At 33.8% G+C, this 21,324-nt stretch overlaps 1 protein-coding gene across 4 annotated transcripts; it reads right to left on the reverse strand.

The window, feature by feature from the left end:
* Positions 1–1,517: 1,517 nt before the first annotated feature.
* On the reverse strand, positions 1,518–20,321 carry LOC18052595 (ABC transporter C family member 2). 4 transcript variants are annotated; one of them, XM_006448887.2, is made up of 28 exons: positions 19,984–20,321; positions 18,758–19,197; positions 17,721–17,899; positions 17,527–17,566; positions 16,780–16,936; positions 16,197–16,311; positions 16,039–16,119; positions 15,636–15,660; positions 15,403–15,459; positions 15,186–15,251; positions 14,219–14,293; positions 12,861–12,968; positions 12,166–12,300; positions 11,542–11,648; positions 11,363–11,456; positions 10,571–10,738; positions 9,980–10,120; positions 9,619–9,819; positions 9,270–9,368; positions 9,002–9,154; positions 8,076–8,461; positions 7,430–7,610; positions 6,891–7,214; positions 5,194–5,950; positions 4,804–4,925; positions 4,318–4,563; positions 3,661–4,084; positions 1,518–1,837 (listed from the first exon to the last, which is right to left on the reverse strand). In XM_006448887.2, the coding sequence occupies exons 2-28, from the start codon at positions 19,088–19,090 to the stop codon at positions 1,740–1,742; spliced, it is 4,872 nt and encodes a 1,623-aa protein (XP_006448950.1). In that variant the 5' UTR covers positions 19,091–19,197; positions 19,984–20,321; the 3' UTR covers positions 1,518–1,739. The 4 variants fall into 4 exon arrangements, with proteins under 4 accessions (XP_006448950.1, XP_024046309.1, XP_024046311.1 ...); XM_024190541.1 differs by lacking the exon at positions 19,984–20,321 and adding an exon at positions 19,712–19,821; XM_024190543.1 differs by lacking the exons at positions 17,527–17,566; positions 19,984–20,321 and having other exon boundaries at positions 17,721–17,838; positions 18,758–18,839.
* Between the last annotated feature and the right edge of the window lie 1,003 nt (positions 20,322–21,324).

The following is a 21,324-nucleotide window of genomic DNA, read 5'->3' on the forward strand; positions in this document are numbered from 1 at the left end:
CTTCTTTGACCTTTTGAGTAATGGTGAACATTTTGTATTTTAGCCAAGTCATCGCGACTAAGTTTGATGAGTTCTTTTCTCACACAATTATTGGATTTGGCTTGTGAATTGTGATAACATCTAACCTTTATTATTATTTTTTTCTTTCCCCCAAAGAATTGCCGAGACTCCAAACCTGAACCCGACGCATTTATGAAAGGGTGACATAGATTCTTCGCAATTAATGATAAGATAATGTCGTTTTCGATCAACCTAAAGATACTAATTGGTGTCGTATTCGTACCAAATCACCACCTATGGATAAAATAACCTAAATCCAAATTTGTTAGGTTCTCAGAATGAAGTGGAAATCTTCATATTTAATTTATAATCTCTAAGCAGATTATTCAATTCGAGATTAATGATTTTGGACCAAAGATTTTTGTTAGTTTGCTTAATAATTGAAATATAGGAAGAACATACCAATCTTATCTACTGCAATTACAGGTTGAATTGCCAAAACAGATAAACATACCAAATTATTTAATCAGGATTTCAAGTATTATTATAATAGAATACCTCGTTCTTTTTATTACGATAATATTTTAGTACGATTAATAAATAATGATGTATCATAATAGAATGAGGTTATTTACTCTGAATATTATCTGATTAATTATTTTATTAAAAATACTTATCATATGAATTACTATTTAGGTTTCTCTCTTGTAAAATAAAATAACATAATTATTCTAAACAGCCATATAGTACTTTCACTATTCAATAGATGATTATTTAACAATATTAGGTTAAAAAGTAAACAAATTAATACTTTTAAAATATTTTGAACATATTGTTGTCTTTTGATTTTCTCCAAAAAAAATGAAAAATTTCATAGTTTTCTCCTTCGTTTTAGTCTTCTTCTTCAGTGTTTTTTTTTTCTTGGGCAGATGGCCTTTTTTTTTTAAAATGTTATATTAAAAAATTATGCTGTGAATATCAATATTGAATATATTCTTTAATAAACAAAAATTGATAACTAAAATTATATTAAAGAATTTATCTACAACATAATTTGATTACACTGTTATATATACTAAATTGTTATTAATTTTTTTTCACTATACTAAATAATTTAATTCGTGTTTAGTAAATTAGTTTAACCAATTTAAATTAGCTCTTTTTTATCATTTTAAAGTGTAAAAAATAAATTTAATTTTTTAAATTTAAAAAACGAGTGTTCAGAGTAATTTTTTGAGTGTAAATAAACTACAAAGCAAGCCTAAGAATGTCATAACGGTAACTGGAATAATTTTGGATTTGCTACTGCATACTCTAGTCAGTATCACATTCACACCGAAAGGGGAAGAAGAAGAAGAAGAAGAAGAAGAAGAAGAGAATGATGATGCATGGTGAAAATTTGTAAAATGAAATGCAGTGCACATCCAAGCACTCAACATAAAATTTTCTACTGTAAATTTTTCAAAAATCACAAATAATCATTTTATCCTAGTTTTCATACAATGTATACATATATATAATTCCAAGGATTAATCTATTTTTGGTCCCAAACTTGTCTTGAGTTAAATCGACAAAAAGTATGATGGAGACACGCCATCATGTAATGTTTTTTTGGAAAATTAGACATTCTATATACTAGAAGAATGTCCAGTGGCTGTGCTAAGTTACCAATGCAAGTGAACAGTCTCTTGGACAGAGCTGTGAGGTCTTTCCTCAAAGGCCAAAGATATCATACTCCCTTACATTTCAACATGGTCCCAGTCAATTGATCTCTCTACAAGATCATAGTCTGATTGATGAAGCCTGTTCCGAGCCAACCTGCTCATGACAGAAAGACCTGAGGAAGGAAAATAGAAGTTTAGTCCAAGATGAAGATGATACAAGTTCATTCAGTTATAAATATCTACCAATATTATAAATTATATGTAAACCAAGAACTAAGTCTATTCTTGACCTATGTGTGGATCATTGTAATCAAACCATTGGAATGAGAGCAATGACTGAAAGAGTTTAGACAAGAGAATTGATACCAGATTAGTAGCAAAGACAAGAAATTTAATAAGACTGACACAAACAGATACATCTTTCAAGAACATATCATCAATGACTGAGCGTGAAATAGATATGTCGTGAATAGTGATGCGTATCACAAGTATTATGAGGACATGTACATGCATCCTAGTGCCTGTTTAAATGATTGTAATCAGCTGCAGCCTATATTCAAATCCAACTAAAACTTCACTTACTAGTCAAATTAACAAAATTTCCTACAATAACGATGACCAAAATGATGATCTACAGACACTGACAAAAAGGATCAATGTGGTCATACATGTCCGCATGTGCCAACAACCCAATCCACTCCCCTATGAAAGTGAGAGATTTTATGGTGCGTTTACTTTATGGGAATGAGAATGGGGTGGAATAAGAATGAGTTAGGAATGGGAATGGGATGGAATGAGAATAAGATTTCAATGTTTACTTACCAAAAATAAATGGGAATGGGAATGAGAATGAGAATCAATTTACTAAAATACCCATAGTATTAATAATTAATAAAAATAATTAATTTATCATTATTAACAATATTATCATTATTGTTTTTGTTATTATATTATTATTAACTTTATTATTTTAACTTTATTATTTTAGTTATTATTAATTATTGTTATATTATTTTTATTAATATTATCATTATTAACATTTATTATTATTATTATTAAAAATAATAATAACAATAATTAATAATAACTAAACTATTAAAGTTAATAAAATTTAATAATAATAATAATAAATGTTAATAATGATAATATTCATAAAATTAATAATAACAATAATTAATAATAACTAAAATAATAAAGTTAATAAAAATAATAATAACAATAATTAACAATAACTAAAATAATAGAGTTAATAAAAATAATAATAACAGTAACTAATAATAACTAAAATAATAAAGTTAATAAAATTTAATAATAATAATAAAATTAATAATAATAATAACAACAATAAGGATAATATTGTTAATAATGATAAATTAATTATTTTTATTAATTTTTATTTTTATTGTTAATAATGATAATAGTAATGAAAATAATAATAATAATTAATAACTAAAATAATAAAGTTAATAAAATTTAATAATAATAAATAAAATAATAATTATTATTATTAATGACATTTAAAATAATAAAATTATTTGTGATTTGAACAAGTGTAATTTAAGAAATATGAAAAAATTAGAAGGATAGAAAAATAAATTTATATTTCAATCTCATTCTCAACCCCCCCATTCCATGGGGATTCTCATTCTTTATTCCCAAATTGTGTGGGACCCACACATTTTATTCATATTCCCAAATTACATTTTGCCAACCCTCGATGGGAATGAGATTCCCATTTCTTATTCCTAAATTGTGTGGAACCCACACATTTTATTCTCATTCTCCAATTACATTTTGCCAAGTAAATTCATTTTCATTCCTTCATTTCCATTCCCCAAACCCACAAGTAAACACACCATTAACTCACAAAAGAGGAGGATCCCCAAAGATTAGAATGAAAAAAGGATAGGAGGAAATTACGGATGTGCATCCACATGTAAGAAAAGTAAGTTCCACTTTGATATATGTAATGCACTAGGCACCTTTAGATACGTACCTTCAATCATTCTGTAAAGGGCTGACCACCATCCATCTGTAGAAACTTCATGCTGGTTCAGAGACTCTTCAATTTCTTTGTCATGCTTCCCTTCAAGCACTCCTTGCAAAGTTACAACTGCATCCTTTGTTTTCTTGAGAATATTGTTCTGATCTTCAACTTCCAAACGCTGAAGGTCATTATGGGATGAAGTAAGGCTAACAGCAAGGGCATACTGCGCTGCAGCGGCCCACCGAGAAGAGGCCAGCCATCTCCTTTGTCCATCTATTTGCTTGTTCTCTTCGCGCAATTTGTTTTCCGCTTCCCCTCCAAGTACTAAGCTACGTAGGTACTGAGCATTTGCAGCACCAGTGCTCTGAACCATCTTAGAGAAAGAACTTCCTTCATTGGACAACAGCTCCTCTGGTGTATCATATTCAAGAACCTGAAGAATCAGAAATTTCAGCCCTCCCATCAACCCGGACAAAGAAAAAGAAGGAACCAAAAACAAGATAAAAATTAACTGAATATTGAATGATGAATCTAAAAAATCCAATGGAAAATGCCTGAATTTCACATATGGAAAACTTATTGCATGCGTCATCTAACGGCAGTATATCTTCATAATGGTGGCAAGAAAAACAAACAAACGAGAGTAAGAAGCCTTAGAAGGCATACCCGGCCAGAATCAAGCAGAAGAATCTGATCACAGTCAATGATGGTATTAAGACGGTGAGCTATAATAAGCATAGTACATGATTTAAACTCTTCTCTTATGGTTTTCTGAATAAGTGCATCTGTTCTAACATCAACAGCTGCAGTTGCTTCATCAAGAACAAGTATCTTAGATCTCCGCAATAACGCCCGAGAAAGACTTAATAGTTGTCTTTGTCCAACACTAAAATTCTCCCCTGCCTCCGAGACCTGGGCAAAACCCAAGGAAGATTCTTTAGTTCACAGCTCACAGAATTATTTCGAAATCCACAACCATGAATCAACAATAGATTACTGCTGATCTTTTTTTTTTTTGGGGGGGGGGGGGGGGGGGGGGTAGCTTCTTTGTACTGATATATAGAGACTGCAGTAAGCAAAACTGACTTCCAAATGTGTCTTAAAATTTTGCACATAGCCAGCACAAATTCTTCTATAATTATTATCATGTACCTGTGCATCCAGACCCAAAGAATTCCTGCGTATGGCATCCTTCAAATGTGCCCTCTCTAAGGCCTCCCAAAGATCGGCATCACTGTGTTCACTGAAAGGATCAAGATTAAATCTTACAGTTCCTGAAAAAAGAAGAGCAAAATGGTGGTTCAATTATGCAGCTTCTTAATTTAACAATTTGTTATACTAGGGCAAAATATTTAAACTTGAGCTGGCATGCATGGCCTATTTAATGAGTAAAACACAAATAATAATTTGTCTGTACAATCAATCAGATAGTCCACTAAATAACTCAAAAGGACACTGATGATAACAGAAAATAACATAAATTTCAACAAAGTGCACTGAACAGCTGCTACCACTATAACTAAGATTGAGGATGCTGTGTACCTGAGAAAAGAACTGGTGATTGTGGTATAATACCGAGTATTTTACGCAGGTCCATCAATCCAAACTTAGCAATGTCAAAACCATCAATCAAGATTCTTCCTCTTTCTAGCTCTACAATTCTAAATAATGCATTAAGCATGCTAGATTTCCCAGCACCAGTCCTTCCAACTATTCCTACTTTATCACTTGGAGGAATTGTAAAAGACAATCCATGCAGTACTGGAGGAAGCTCAGGCCTATAACGTAGGACAACATCCTCAAATTTTATCGATCCTGATGAAGGCCATCCAGGAGGGGGACGGTTACTCTCAATAACAAGTGGAGCCTCTGATGGTAACTCTATGTAATTGCCAACCCGTTCAACAGCATTTAAACTGTTCTCAGCCAAACTTGCAAGTCTAAGTACAGCAGTCAACAAGCTTGTAATATTCAAAGCATAGCTTAGAAGCAGACCCATAGTTGATGCAAATGCCTCCTGATTTTCAGCACTTCCATTCTGCACAACAGCAAAAGTGGCTGTCAACCAAATCATCAGGCCTCCCACAATTTCCAAACGAATTGCAAGCCAGCGATTAGCACCCATGTTCACAAGAGTGTATCTGATATTTTTGTCCATAGATTTCCCATTAATATCAGCCATCCGATCATAAGCTTTATATGCACGAATAGTGGACAAACCATTCAGTGCTTCACCAAATTGTGCATAAACAGGTGATCTTGTTATGGAATCCAAACGTTTTACCTCACGGGCTGTACTCTATAGAAACAAAAGAAGCACCATTAAAAACTAATAACCATGCTTCCAAAAGCAAAAGATATCAACTAATGGAATAATCAGTTAGCATATCAATACTCTGAAACTCATATACTTCAGCAAATGGTGATATCTAAGTATCAAACTCGCTAAAAAAATCATTCATGCCACCAAATGTATGACAAGGAGTCATAATAATAACAACACAACAACAACAACAACAACAATAAATGAATGCACTAGTTTCTTTAAATAAGAAGAAAAGGGAAATTCAATTAAGGTAGGCACTAATTCACACTAGTACATGCTTTACTCTTATTAATTAGACAATGAATGGTGCACTGATCTCCAGACTTTTACATGATGCTCATATTCTTTTTATTCCAAAACAAATTCATAAATCTTTTTAGTCTTTGAAGTGCAAATTAGAAGCATACCCATGCCCATAAACTGAACCAATTAGGAATCAGGATTTCAAAATGGAAAATGTTGAGGGGAACTAAACTGAAGAGGTTTCTTTCGTATAAGTGAATTCTGGTAAATTTGATACTTGGACTCTGGTTCACTACCATTCTAACTTTTCTTTGAAAGAAATTTGTACTCTTTCTTAGCAGAAAAAGAAAAAAGGATGGAAGATGGCAAGGGAAAGTGTAAGCGAATAGAAGATAAGAGACTGCCAGCTAACATTGGGCCACCACTCACCTTAGCCAAAACTAGGACGTGTTACTAAAGAACACATTTGGATATTTGAAGGTAAAACAATTATATCTAATAACTTAAATAGTGATAAAGCAGCCACTGAACTTCCCAAGAAGAACCCACTACCAAGACTGTCAAACTAATACTCTTTAAGGCAATGATATGAAAGGTTGACACGCATTCAGTAACACATCAAATACAGGTTACAAAATGCATGAACAACAAAGGATGGAATTCCATGTACCTGATAATAGAGATAGGCCGCATAAAACAAAACCAATAGCGGCATTATAGCCCACAGGGACATAGTGCTGACAATTCCAATCAAGACAAAAGTAGAAAGGAGCTGTGACACTTGACCCATAAACATATTCACAAATACAGCCACATTACGATCGATGTCGCCTAGGTCCTTTGCAAACCTATTAATAATTCGTCCCAATGGATTGGTGTGGAAGAAGACCATTGGAGCTCTTAATATGGAATGAAGCATAGCATCATGCAACCTCTTTGCAGCATAAAGGCTTGATATGATCAACCAATATGAATTAGCTAATGTCACCAAAACCTGAGACCCAAATGAAAAATTATGTGATAAGCAAACCGACAGCAATATCCAACACTAATTATGTGAGCAATTAGAGCATACTTCCTTTCTTCAATTAGCCAGAAAAAAAAAAATCTCCTAAAGTATAGCAGGACGAGAAAAGAAGATTGGCATAGGTTCAGTGAAAAAAATTTACTATAAAATTGAAGTCAAAAAAAATAAAATTGAACTCATACCTGACCAAATGACAGAAGTGAATATATCGTATTGTAGAATAGGGGTCCATGAGTCTTTAGAGAACTTTGATCTGTCCAATAACTCAACCATGTGCTACTTGAGACTCTTAAAGTTTCCGTTAAGAAATAGCACAGTAAAAGAATAAGTACAACCCATAGGCCTCCTAATGCATCCTTGTACCTGGGAAGAGAAAATCGAAATTTCAAAATTATAAAATGAGAAAGTGAAACTATATAATTCATCAAGGTAGCTTGCCAAAACTGCCAATGGAGGGGGTTAAAAAAAAAAATTATTCCACAAGAACATCCCGCCTTTCTCACATGCACAGACAAGCACACTGTATGTCTGCACAAACTTTTATCTTTTTGTATGCACATGAAACCCTCTCAAAACATAATCAACTGAACTGCTGGGATAATTTGTACATAATTAAAATTCAATTGACAATTATATGCCAACCAAAAAAGGAAATTTTATGTGTTTGCATTCTTGAGCAAGTTGGGCTGCATGGGGTTCATTAAGAGGTACAACAAAATCTGAAAGACCTATATCTTCTGGTTTGGTATAGCTATCAATCTAATTTCAAAAACCAACTTGCAACAGCAGACGCAATTGCAGGCAAGGAGTAAAAACAAAATTTCGTACCTAGATAAAACTTTGAAACTGACAACACCTGTTTCCCTTTCTTCCTGCTTAATAAGAACTGACTTGCCTTCTTTTGTTTTTCTTGTATCGCTTGCTTCTTTTGGCAAATCATTGTCTACCCCATTAGCAGCAGGTTTTGAGGTCTTATGATCAACAGTCTCCCCATCTTCTTTTTCTTCCACATATTCTTCCATTTTTCCGGCATTTTCCATCAGCTTCTGGAATAGCCCGCCATTATTGGAAAGGTCCTCAAAGGTTCCTTCTTCTTTTACCATGCCCTCATGGACCAGGATAATTCTATCAACCTGTGAAAGAAAGTGCAACTGGTTTGTGACAAGAACTCTTGTTTTCCCACTTAATTCTCCCCTGATGCATCTATCAAAAACCTGAGCATGATCAATGATACAGATTAGCCCCGCATAAATAAAATCAAGGCAGAGCAATATTCGCAAATCATAAAAGAAAAAGATATGTTGAAAATAAGAAAAAATGCTTAAGATATTGTAAACACAAGCAAAAGAAAAGCGAAATTGAAAAAGAATACTATAAGAGGAGAAATATAGGGAAAAGCAAAATATCTCATTGTGTCTTCAAAATTACATTGATGACATGAATAGAACAAGAACAGTTATGCTAGCAGAACACTTATCCACTTCTAGAGACTTGTTACTGATTTTTAAATTTCAAATACATATTAATATGTTTACATGTGTACTAATGTAATAACTCTTTAATTGACAAAATCTAGCAGTCAGATATACAGATCAAGATAACTATCTTACACCCAATCCAGAATCCAAATTCTCACAAACTTGGATAAGTAATTGTTAAAAGTACGTGCTTGCAATTGTAAACATAGCCATACATTAGGAAAAATCATATTCTCCTTGAAGCACCCTACACAACAATACACTATAAATCATTACCTGTCGACCCACATGAGCATCCAGAGCACTCAAGGGATCATCAAAGATGAACACATCTGAATTGGAATACACAGCCCTAGCCATGGAAACCCTTTGCTTTTGCCCACCACTAATGTTAACTCCTCTTTCACCAATCTCAGTGAGATCACCACCCTAATCATCAACCATGATAGATGGACAAGAAACTCAGGTCACATGAGAAAGAACAAGGCCAATCTTCAAATCTTTAAGAACTAGCTAGATCGGTAATGACAGCAGAGACACTTACTGGCAGCAGGTCGAGATCATGCTGTAATGAGGTCACATCAATTGCCTTCTCATATCTTGCCGGTTCAAAGGCAGATCCAAATAAAATGTTATCACGTACCTAAGAGAAAAATAGGCTCTTGTCATTAGGGCAACCAATTTATAATAATTGCATTACTTGCCACTTCTGCTGTGCAAGATCTAACAGCCAAAACACTACCCACCTTGACCATGTTTACATAAGAGAATCATACTTATGCTATGATGATTGCAGCACAATTACATAGCAATTATATAGGTCTTCATACAAGCCCAACCCCAAATAAGAGTCAACATATGTAAATACAAACTATAAGAATGTCACTACTTACAGTCGCATTGAAAATCCATGAAACTTGAGGAACATAAGCAACTGTCCCTCTGATAACAGCACTTGCATCAGACACTGGAGGAAGCTCTCCAAGCATTGCTGATATAAGGGAGGTCTTTCCTTCCCCTGTACCACCAACTATAGCGACCAGGCTACCAACTGGTATATCCAGATTGATATTTAACAACGTAGGGCTCTCTTCCTGGAATAATAATCAAAGCTTTCAATAGCTATTGCATGTAAACAAGGCATAAAAATCAAGGCTCTCGAAACTGAAATGCAAGCTGGAAAAGGTTTTCATACATACGGGAGATATTTCATGTAAACAAGACGAATAAGAGATAAGAGTATAGGAAGTAGACCTTCGAATCCCAAGAAAAGTATCCATTTCTGATGGAGATGGCTGGTAATCCAGAAGTAAGGGGAGGATTAGGTAGAAGAATTTTCTCTTCAGCTAACAGAAATTCCTCCATTCGTTTCAATGATACATTTGCATTTACCACCTGCCAAGCCACAACAAACATTAGTAGCTGAGAAACAATGCAACCAATTTCGGTAGATTGGGAATAAGTGATCCTTTTTTTTTCTTTTTTAACTAACCAAATTCCAAACAAACTGTTTAATTTTTTTTTATTGAAGAAAACCAGAAACTAATAGAGCAATGGGAAAGCAGTACAGTTCAACTCGCTTGCACAATACATATAGCAAGAAAGAGAGCCAAGTTTAGCTCTCACTATGGGTCGAAGTTCAACAAACTTCGAAAATGCATGAATAGAAAGGAGCGAACTCTTAGTTGAAAGAATACTAGATAGAAGAATTCATAGAATTTGCATCTGATATACAATCAGCAAAGGAAAATAACAAAAATGTAGCATGACATGAAGAAACTATAAAAACTGAAGAGTGACAACAGTGACCAAAATCAATCTTCTGCGGAAAATGCAGAACAGAACCTGAGTTATCATATTAGGGAGCATGAATAGGGGAAAGCGAAGCACAGCAAATAGAGAAAGGGATGTAAATGCCCGTGCAGGTGTCAGATCCCCTCCAAGCAAAGTGAACATGCCAAATGAAACCACAGTCACCAAAACTGGGATGCTGTTGAGGATAAAGCTATTACACTGCAAAATGAGAGAAAGAATCAGAAATATATAAGAAAAAACAAAACCAAACAAACCAATGGTCCCAAGGTAGACAAATGTATTCATACAAGACCGATATAGAATACCGTCAGTGTAATCAACAGAGCATTATGGATAAGCATCCAATATTAAGAGTGTGGTAGAAACAGACCAGTTAAGGGTTACAAATTTAAATAAATAGAATTTATTTAGAACGTTTCAATCCTACATTTGTCTCCATTAGCTGTGAAATTAGACTCTCTAGAAGAATATTTCCATCCATGCTTCTTAACATTCAACAAATACGCCCTATCATGCTCTTCCAACACTTATACTGCATTTAGTTTCACTTTTGGGCAGATATTGAAGAGCATTATGTGGCAGGTAAGGTTCCTCATTATCATCACTACAGTTGTGTAAAAATAAATGCATAAAAACAAAAAAATACATGTGTGGCACACTAATGCAATAGGGAAGACCCAAAAAAAAAAATTTACTGACGATTGGCATTCCTAAAATTTGAAGGAAGAAACCTCTTCAAATAAAATTTGAATAATTGCAGTAGAGATTTGATATTATATAAATATGGTTCTACATCTTCAAAAATTTATTTGGTGGCCATACCGCTGCTAGGAATTGTGCTTTGCGGAACCAGGACAATTCATCATTACGAACATTTTGAACTTTACTTTGAAAACTATTCTCCCATGCATAACACCTGAGACATTTCCAGAAAGTCAAAGTCGTCCATAAATGTCCTTATATTGCTCAAGAAATCAAGAGTACATTAGTGTGTTTCTTACTTCACTGCGTCCATTGCAGCCAAAATTTCATTCATAAGCCCAATTCGGTTGTCTGTACGTTGCAAGCCCTCCTTAGTCAATTTCTGCATTCTGCTTATGATAAAAGTCTGTTCCCCCCCCAAACACACACAAACAACCAAAAAAAAAGAGGTAAGTACTATGTAATGAAGGAGACAGTTATGAACAGAAAACAAAGTAATGCATTGTAATTTTTTGAAATGTAGAATAAAAGTTTACATTGGAAGCTCTAAAAGACAAAAGAGTCAAGTAAATAATAATAATAAAAACAACAACACTAATAATATATTTTTATATCCAAAAACTCAACAAAAAAAAAAGAGTAATGCTAGGGATCCCAACAGTTGAGTGCCAACTTGAATCCCAATTGATGTGCCATTCATCTATTGGATGGTAGAATATTAATTTTACCAACTATGAAATTTACTATTCAATAGATGAATGATACATAATAGTTGGGACTTAACTATTAGGATCCCTAACATTATTGCAACAAAATATTTATATATATATGTTAAGTCAGCGAAGAGAAAGGTTAGACAAATTAAAACTAAACAAACCCAAAACCAATGATAACTCAAAAACCAAGAGACAAAACTCTTGTACCTGGACGGGGAACATAAAAACCAGCAACAATGCACCAAGAAGTGAAGCCACACCCAACTCGTTGTAAAGAAGAACCAGGGAGATAATAATACGAAATGGTGCTGACCACAGAGTGTGAAGAGCTTGGCATACTTGCTGTCAAAACAATGAAAATTAAGCAACAATAAATCGTAATCAGCTTCAGGCAGAGACAAGTGAATTTCATTTTTTAATCATTAACCCAGAAATTTCTTAATATGTAAACCAGGTATGAAACAAGGGACAAATGCCAGACTTTACAGGATAATCACTAGTACTAAAAGTTAATAAACAGTGGAAAATAAGCCAACTCTTGACTTCAAAAACAGCATAATCAATGCACCGGATTTCCAATCTGTCTTTAAGCAATTTTTTTTTTTTGGGGTGCAGAGAGTTGACGGACAGGATTTTAAAAATATCTGGCCATCTGCACACGAAAATTTTCAAACAAAATGCACACACAAAACTAGGAAGAACAAGTTTAACAACTAATTAAAGCAAAGTAAATGAAAACTTCCATATGGAACGGCAGTACACATGAGATAATGCCCAAACATCCAAAACTTAATTATCAGCAATGGCCCATTTTTAAGATTTAGAGTCAAGCCACCTTGAGAAATGGCAGCGATATAGGAACATTATAAACCAAACTGCAGAGATATAGGAAAAGAACATACCTGAAGTTGTTCAGCATCAGTTGTCATCAAGTTGGTTATCTTCCCAGATGCAAAGTTCTTACGAGCCTCATGGGTTATTCTAAGAGATTTTCGAAATACAGCAGCAACCTGAAAAAGGGTCATACAGCAAGACGTTTAAAACTGAGACTAGTGTGTACATTTCATCAATAAACAGAATGCAGATTTCAATGATATTATGATCTTGTAGTGGCAAGATAAATTTTCAAAATGTTGTAATGTAAGGAATATTCCAAATTCAGAAGCTAAAGTTAATAATATACATCAAGGCTCAAAAGTAGCAGCATTTATACACATCTATTAGATCACGACAACAGCGGTAATACAATTATTTAACAATTATACTACGAGGCAGCAAAATGGAATTTAATCATGTTACTCAATATTGTAGGCCCCCCTGAATACTTACCAAACTCCACAAAAATATATATGACAAACAATTGACTGAAAGCTACGAGTGTATCAAGTTCCAACTTGCTCATAAATTTGCAGCTTCTAAATAAATCAATATGAGATCTACAGTCACATGGAACTATAGCGTGAAGAACATTTCAAGTGGATCTCAGGATCAGAATTCAGAAGCCTAAAATATAGAATGATAGTATGATACCAATCAAAATACCCATGTCCACTGCCAGATGGTTAAACACCACACAGAGGACCAACCTAAGTACGCCATAAATGCTTCACCAACAGAAGCGAAGAGGAAACAGTGAATTTTCTGTGATCGGCATTCTCTATTAAGAAATTCTACACAATCAATCACTTCTCTTGGGAGATGAAACAGAGTTACAACTAATTATCTAACCAGGGCAGTAATTTACCCACATCATTAGTCTAGAAACCAGATGTAGACCCAACCGCCACTCATTGGTTTGGCCCAGGCTGGGGTGTATCAAGGCCTAGTTAACCCAGGTATGTGATCCAGTGACATTAATTAATTTTTATTGCTTGTTAACAGTGCATGGTTTCATATATGCAATAAATTAACAGCCTAGAGAAAAGATAAGATAAAATAAAAAATAAAAAAAAGATTACCAGCAAGAATGTTCTAAATTAACTAAAAACAATGGTAAACTTGGTTGCAAAAGTAAAATTAATTACCAAAATGCCATTCAAACCCACAGCAAAGCAGAACAAGATGCAAAAGACTAAATACAGAAGCATTAAAGACAAAGAAATCCTTCCACAAAAGTTCAGTCCCATCTTAGAAGCTACGTGAAAAGGTTGGTATAAACAATATAAAGGTATTATAAAACAAACCTGCATGGGATACTCCAAGATGCACACTATATTACATCATATCATACACAAATTATTAAGGAAGAAATTAAAGTTACCAAAGTAGATCTCAGCCGGAAACCAACACGCATGACATTTTGAAAGTATTGAGCTTCGCATAACACCCCCAATACCTGGATCAAGTTACACCAACTCAGAAACAGTATATTCTGATCAATAATTGAATAATTATTTCCAGTTTAGCAGAAAACAAGGAGATCCCCATAGACGGAACGTCCTGTTTATCACAATCAAGAAACCAAACAAGGTACTAATAAATGGCCTAAATTCATCAAGGATATAGAAGAGCCAGTTAACAAAATGTTATAGATTCTTCTCCTGAATGAGAAAAGACAGATTATATCAAGAGGAAAAAGAGAAGAAAAGATCTGTAGGATCCAATTTACTCTAAATCAGAGGCACCGAATACGCAAATACACTACCTTTTCCAGGGGACCTCATCAAAATTCCAAAGTTGTGATTGACAAAAGTAAAGATCATGCCACTAGTTATTCCTCAAAATGGCAAGTGCCCGATTGGTCTAAAGTATTTTATAATTAAATCTTGAAAACCTTAGATTTATCACTTATAGCTTCAGATAAATTTGTATCTAATAAACTCCTACATACATTAAATAATTGTGCCAGAAAATTCAACATCAAAAGGTAAAAATTCTCTACAAGCTGCTTCTTTTGAAGTACTGGCTGTGCAATTCGCTTAAAAAAAGTCTTCTAAGTTTTTTAGTGAATTCTAAATCCTATAAGAATAGATTAAGGTGAGAAGGTTTCAGAAAGTGGCTCAACGTGATATTTGCCACATATTTGCAGGTACTAAGAATTGGATCAACAAAAAGCAATCAAGTGGAGAAGACATTTACTATATACTTTAAGCAGAATGAAGAATCATAATTAAACATAAAATATGTATTGGCACTCTCACAAGCAGCAGATATATGACTAGCATAATCAACAATTGAAAGCCAGCTTCCTCCAGCAATATAAAGTATAGGAAATCATTTAATCATACCACTCCAACAAAAATTGAGAAGGCATAGATGTAACCAATCCAAGCTGGGCCGTCTTGTTGCATAGACTGTAGATAGGTCATCAAATGGTATAAGTAAACTACATCAAAAAATAATAATAATAATAATAATGAAAAATTCCCCAGTTACAATCCAGAATAAGCAGTCCCCTTAGAATGCAAATATCATATACACAAATAGGGAAAAATAACAGCAGACCTGTAAGAGTTGGTTCAATAAAAGAGGCCCCACAAACTGGGAAAGATCATTGCCAATCTATGAGATGTTAAAAAGAACAACAAATAGGTCAGAAGATTGAAAATGAAAATCCTGGAAAATATTTTTTAAAAAAATAAACAGGAGTATTGATCAAGTAATCAATTGCACCAAATTTTTTGTAAAGTCAACAAAAGTAACATCAAGAAGATAATTTTGTTCTTCTAACTCAGTACCTTCCAAAAGCCTCCCCACCAGAACCTACAAGCAGGAGAATATCAATCAGATGACATATATACAAGTAAAGAAAAAGAAACTCCTATGTAGACAATAAATTTCAAAAAGCGTTTCACACCTATATTTAAAAAGTAAAAAAGTACCATACTGTGAGAGACATCTTCAAATTAATTTTCAGTTATTTTTTTCCTTTTTCTTCGTCAATAAACTGCCAAATGTTTTACTATATTAAATCTAAAAGCCAATGAAGCATCAAATATACAACCGATCAAGCGGATAATATCAATTGTGCAACATCATTGGAGAGCTCTCTCTTTTTCCTCAATAAAGGAAAAACAAATTTGTAATGTAATGTAATAGTACAAGAATGTAAACCAACAACCCCCAATATAAACCATTTACCTTCCCCCAAGGCTACTATTCAGTGCTCTTAAAAGCCACGGTTTTGGCCGTTGTGATTCTTTAGCCCAACATTTCTGGAACCTACATGATCAACAAAAGACATTACACTCCATGCCAATTGCAAACTGTAGAATTCAGTATAGAAAACAAGCACACACTGATTGTTGAGCGTTTCTGTCTGATCCCATGTATCCAACTTCCAAACATCTTTCTCTGTGATAAATTTCTCATAGCCTTTCTTCATGAGGGGATTCATCCATGAAAAAAATATTCCTAGCACAAACAAGGAACAGATATTGGATTAGTAAGCATATCAACAGTCAAATATGTAATTCGCTATTCTCAAGCTACAAATAGCCTGAGCATTATAATGATTAGATTGAGAAAGAGAAGGGAGAAAATGCCATCAGGAATGATCCTAACCAAATCATCACTATAACTTAAGAAAATCAAAATATTTTGAGCAAATAATGGAAGTAAACCAAATTGATTCAATATAGTGAGTAACTGTAATTGTTGTTCAACAATGTGTTAATTCATCTTAGATCAAAGAAAGTAAAAATCACGTCATATGTAGCAAGATGTGCTCTTTGGTCACAGGAAGACCATCCATTACTAAACTGATACTTTTCCAAATGTTTCCTATTTTAAGGATAATTGTTATTGTCCTCCAAACATGTAATTCCGTCTCTATGTTTCTAAATATTAGGCCCTATGAGGAAATACATTCATGAGACATACTGGAAAATATGTTGGCGTGTCTCTCAGGGCATATCTGCTCTCCCCCTGGAAGCTCTTCATATTCAGCATCGTCGACTAATTCTGTTCTCATTGGGGTGTAACCAGGATAAGGATCCAGTTCAGGAACATACACGAGCAAGAGTAGACCAAACAAAGCCTTAAAAAAAAAAAAACAACAGTCACATCTCAAGATTAAACTGGCATCTTAGCAATATAACTGTCAGTAAAACTATAACAATAATGCACTACTTGCTTTCTTGGTTATATCATCCTGCATATCGTTTTGACAGAGTATTTTTCCATCTCTACACACCATGCCTCCAGCTAATTCTATTCATCCTAATTACTGCCTGTCATTAATTAGACAACCATAAAGATAGGACATTCAAGCCTAGAGCCCATCAAACCATTTGAGGGGATATATGAGCTAATTTATATACCCTCCCTCCAACCAAATTACGTAGCTTTAAATAAAACAGCTAGCACCGGTTGATATTACTTTACTAAAAAATACTTTTGGTTTGTGAGGACTTGCTAGACCATTCTTGGAGACATAGCATGCCTCTATCAAGGTCTGAGGATTCATTGAACAGCCTCAGGCGCTATATAACACTTCTAGTCGAGGGGAGTTCACCTACATGGTTGAGCCAACCACCAGGCAAAGTCCCAAAATTAACACTGTACATGAAATTATGATAAAATTAATAATAACAACCAACGCTGCTAGAGAAGAAATATGAGACAAACCTGAACAATGACCTCACTCATGTACAAATACAGTACAGAACTGCAGAAACAAGATGTAATCGTGAGTCTATCTTTCCCTACTGTATTTAATCCACAAGAATTAAAAAATTTCTACTGCAGCAAAATAAATGACCATCCAGAAACTGAGGAGCAGAAAGAGAGAGAACCGACTAGAGAACTAGCAAAGTCAAAACCTGTTGTAAAAGTTCTTCACTGACAGAATGAGGTTGACCATCACAGCATCCCCTACCAAAGTATAAATCACTCCAAACCTGACAAACCATCGGAATTCACGAATGTAGACTTTTGTTTCTACAAAAATCATAACCAGCATAGAGCACCAACAAAGAGCCTCAATAATCAGGGACAAAATCTGCCGTAAAACAAAGAAATTAAGAAATTCTGGAAATGGACATCGCAGTCTTCAAATAATCATGACTGCAAAGTAAAACAATTGATAACAAACAAACAGATCGACAGACAAAATTTTAATTGAGGAACAATAGAATGCAGGTAGCTTCCTCACTCAGGGCAAGCATTAGTGCAAGTATAAACACTATGAAATTCATATAATCAGTTTTATCTGTCCCAATTTTCCCTGCAAGGTTCAACACTATTTTGCAAATACTGTCAATCCAAAGACAGAGATACTGCCTAATAAATATCAAAATACAAGGACTAATTGATTTTATACACCCAAAACAACTCCTTCTTTCCTGCTTGGTTGGATATGCATCTTTTACTTCAGAAACGGAAACAGAGAGATCATCCGGAGAGCATGCTAGTGATATATTTGAATGATGTTTAAATGCTGGTAAGTAAATATGACATGGGATTGATGCTGAAAATTCAATTTAAATGAAAAACTATAAAAAAAAAAATACACATTTGAAGTGCAAATCCATCTTTCAAAAAATTTCAAGCAACTAGGTAGAACGACTAAAATTAAAACTAAGCAAAATTCATTCACCAAAGAGATGAGGAAGGACGAGAGTAGATGCTATTTTTTTCAGACTGACAAGTAAATTCTATTTGAAAGAAATATTGGAGCCATTTGGTTTCTCTCCATTGTACATAAGGATATACCCTTATACGCAACACTGTTCCCCATTCACGTTGACAGGGAGGTATATCAAACATGATAATAAATAGGGAGACAAGATATGACATTAAAGAAAGTAAAAACTGATATCACAACAAGTAATTAACTATTATAAACCCGAGAATCTACCTCAAATGGAGCCAGACCAGACTGTCCATCCAAATCCAGAGCCGATATACCCGTGATCAATTGAAACAAAGGCTCAGCAGTACAATAAGCAGCCAGAAACCCCAACATGTAATTATAGAGTTTCGACTTCAAACAAAACCTTTGGACTTTAAAATCTTTCTTGATCAACCATATTCTGTAGAAACACAGGCCCATAAGAATCAAATGGGAAACGGAGACCACCAAAGAATCAGTGGCACAAGGTGTGTATGCACCAAAGGCATTGTCCACAACCTTTGTCCACACCCCATTTGCCACCGGTCGACAATACCAATCCAACGGCTTGAAAGCCATGATCTTTGTCACTTTCCTATCACTACAATTCACCAACTATGCATAATCCAGTACCCTCTCAATTCTTCTTTGCAACAAAATTGAGTTGACTTTCTAAAGTACAGTCTCTGCAACAAAACAAGCCCATGTTTAGTATCAACAGCTTTGAAAAATAACATACAATTTAAAAGAAACCGGAAATAGAAAATTTATATAGGGAAAAAATACAAAGCATCCGTATGTATAACTATAAGTTATTCCTGTCATATGTGTTCTGTTGAACAATCTGCTAAAAAAAAGATTGCAAATTTGGAGAAAAAAATGGAAAGGATAGAATTTTTGGGGGGGAAGGGGGGAGAACAAATTTAGTTAAAACAATCAGCTGCCATGACAGAAAGCATTTTCACTGAAAAAATTTATCTGGAAGAAAATTGATTTTTTTTTTTAAATTTTCAATCAGTGACGTTATCAACAAGGCCAGAGCATTGATCTTTTTCCCATTTCCTGAAAGAAATTTTCCCAGCAACCAAACACTAGAGTTTAAAACCAAAGGATATAAAACAGTTCTCCCTTGGCCTTGTTTACAATCCATAAAATAAAACTAAAATACCATGAAAAAAAAAGGTGTCAAAATCTACGTACATTCAAGGACTATCACATAGTCCAAACCCTGAAAAAGAAGATTTGGAGAAATGAAAAACGCTAACAGCACCTCTAAAACAAGTTAAACTTCTTTTGTTTTTTCTTGCATCTCAGACACCAATAACAAAGACAAAAGATACGGAATCCAACTCATTTGGATCCAAATTACTAAAAGCTGAAAAGGGCAATAACGTTTTGTAATGTAAAAGAAAACCCAAAATCATTTTCTTGAATGGTGCCGCAAAACGGCTCCTTTATTAGTGTTTCGTTACCTTTTGGATCAAAGAAGAATGAGGGCGATTTACTTCTCTCTCTTGGTCTGTAGTCTTTTGTGTCTAAAACTTCTAATATAATAACCAAACCAAAAAAGTTACAAAATGACAGTGCGTCACCGCTTACGATGAATTTTAAAAAAGAAATTTTTTTTTTAATATTTTGATGGAAAATGCTTAGTGTTACAGGCTTAACAATGGGGTGAAGGGTAGTTTCGGTATTGTGTTGTGAACGGTAGTCGGTAGGCAAGGTGAGCCGTGAGGAGCTGATTTGTCGACAATATTCAGTGACAAAAAATGCAGCACTGATTTGGCAGCATCGCAATCACTAAATAAATTGTTCAGCTTTTTACTACTTATTATTATATTATGATTGATAATTGTTTATTATTATTATTTTGAAGAAAGTTTCGGTTTTACTTTTGAAGAAAGGCAAACAGAAAGTGGAAGTAATGATGTGTTTTGTAAAGAAAAGATTTTCAATTTCGCTATAAAAATTAGAGTTTATTTTAAGAAAAATATTTTAGAAAGTTTTTCAATTACGTTTGCAAGTATTATGGACAATTTATTTATATTAAAATCGAGGTACCGAGTATTAAAAAAAAAAAAAAGAGAAAACATGAGCAATCAAAGAGTTAAATACTGTATGAGGCTTACAATAATCAGTTGTTAACCCTTTTCTTATTGATCGCTCTTACACTAGGTTCAAAAAATATGGGTTTATATGGTTATTGAAACAGAAGGAAATCAAGAATCACTCTAATGTGACTTTTTGTTTTTGATGTTGTGAAACAAGCAATTCCATTTCTTTGGGAAGAAGAAACATTGCCTTTGTATACTGTTATGGTCAAACTTGGTAGTCTATTTTCAGCACAATCAATACTAATTGAAACCACACGACCTTGTCAAATTGAAAAAAAAAAAAAAGTGGAATATTTGGTAAGATTGGTAGCAATTGACTAGCTGGGAATAGTCTTTATTCAATCAACTATTAAATTATGCTTATTTCAAGGTCGGTAATTAATGTTAACTTGCTAGTTAATTAAATAGCAAGTAATGACATCAAATGATGATTCTGAGGTAATATGTTACTCATACAATAAGCAATGATACCATGACATGTGTGTATTTATTTTGAACCACTATCATACAAGTGGTAATTGTATTAAATTCAATTACATACGTCATGCATACATCAATTGGTTGCAGTACACCTGAGGTATTTTAAAATTTCTCAATGTTTAGACATAAATTTAGAAGTTTCAAGAAGACTAAGAAGAAAAGAGAAATTAAGAGAAATTCTGCAAATATTAGCATTCGTGGCTAAAATTTACTTTTTTA

The sequence above is a fragment of the Citrus clementina genome, unplaced genomic scaffold, assembly GCF_000493195.1.
Source record: "Citrus clementina cultivar Clemenules unplaced genomic scaffold, Citrus_clementina_v1.0 scaffold_2, whole genome shotgun sequence".
NCBI lineage: Eukaryota > Viridiplantae > Streptophyta > Magnoliopsida > Sapindales > Rutaceae > Citrus > Citrus x clementina.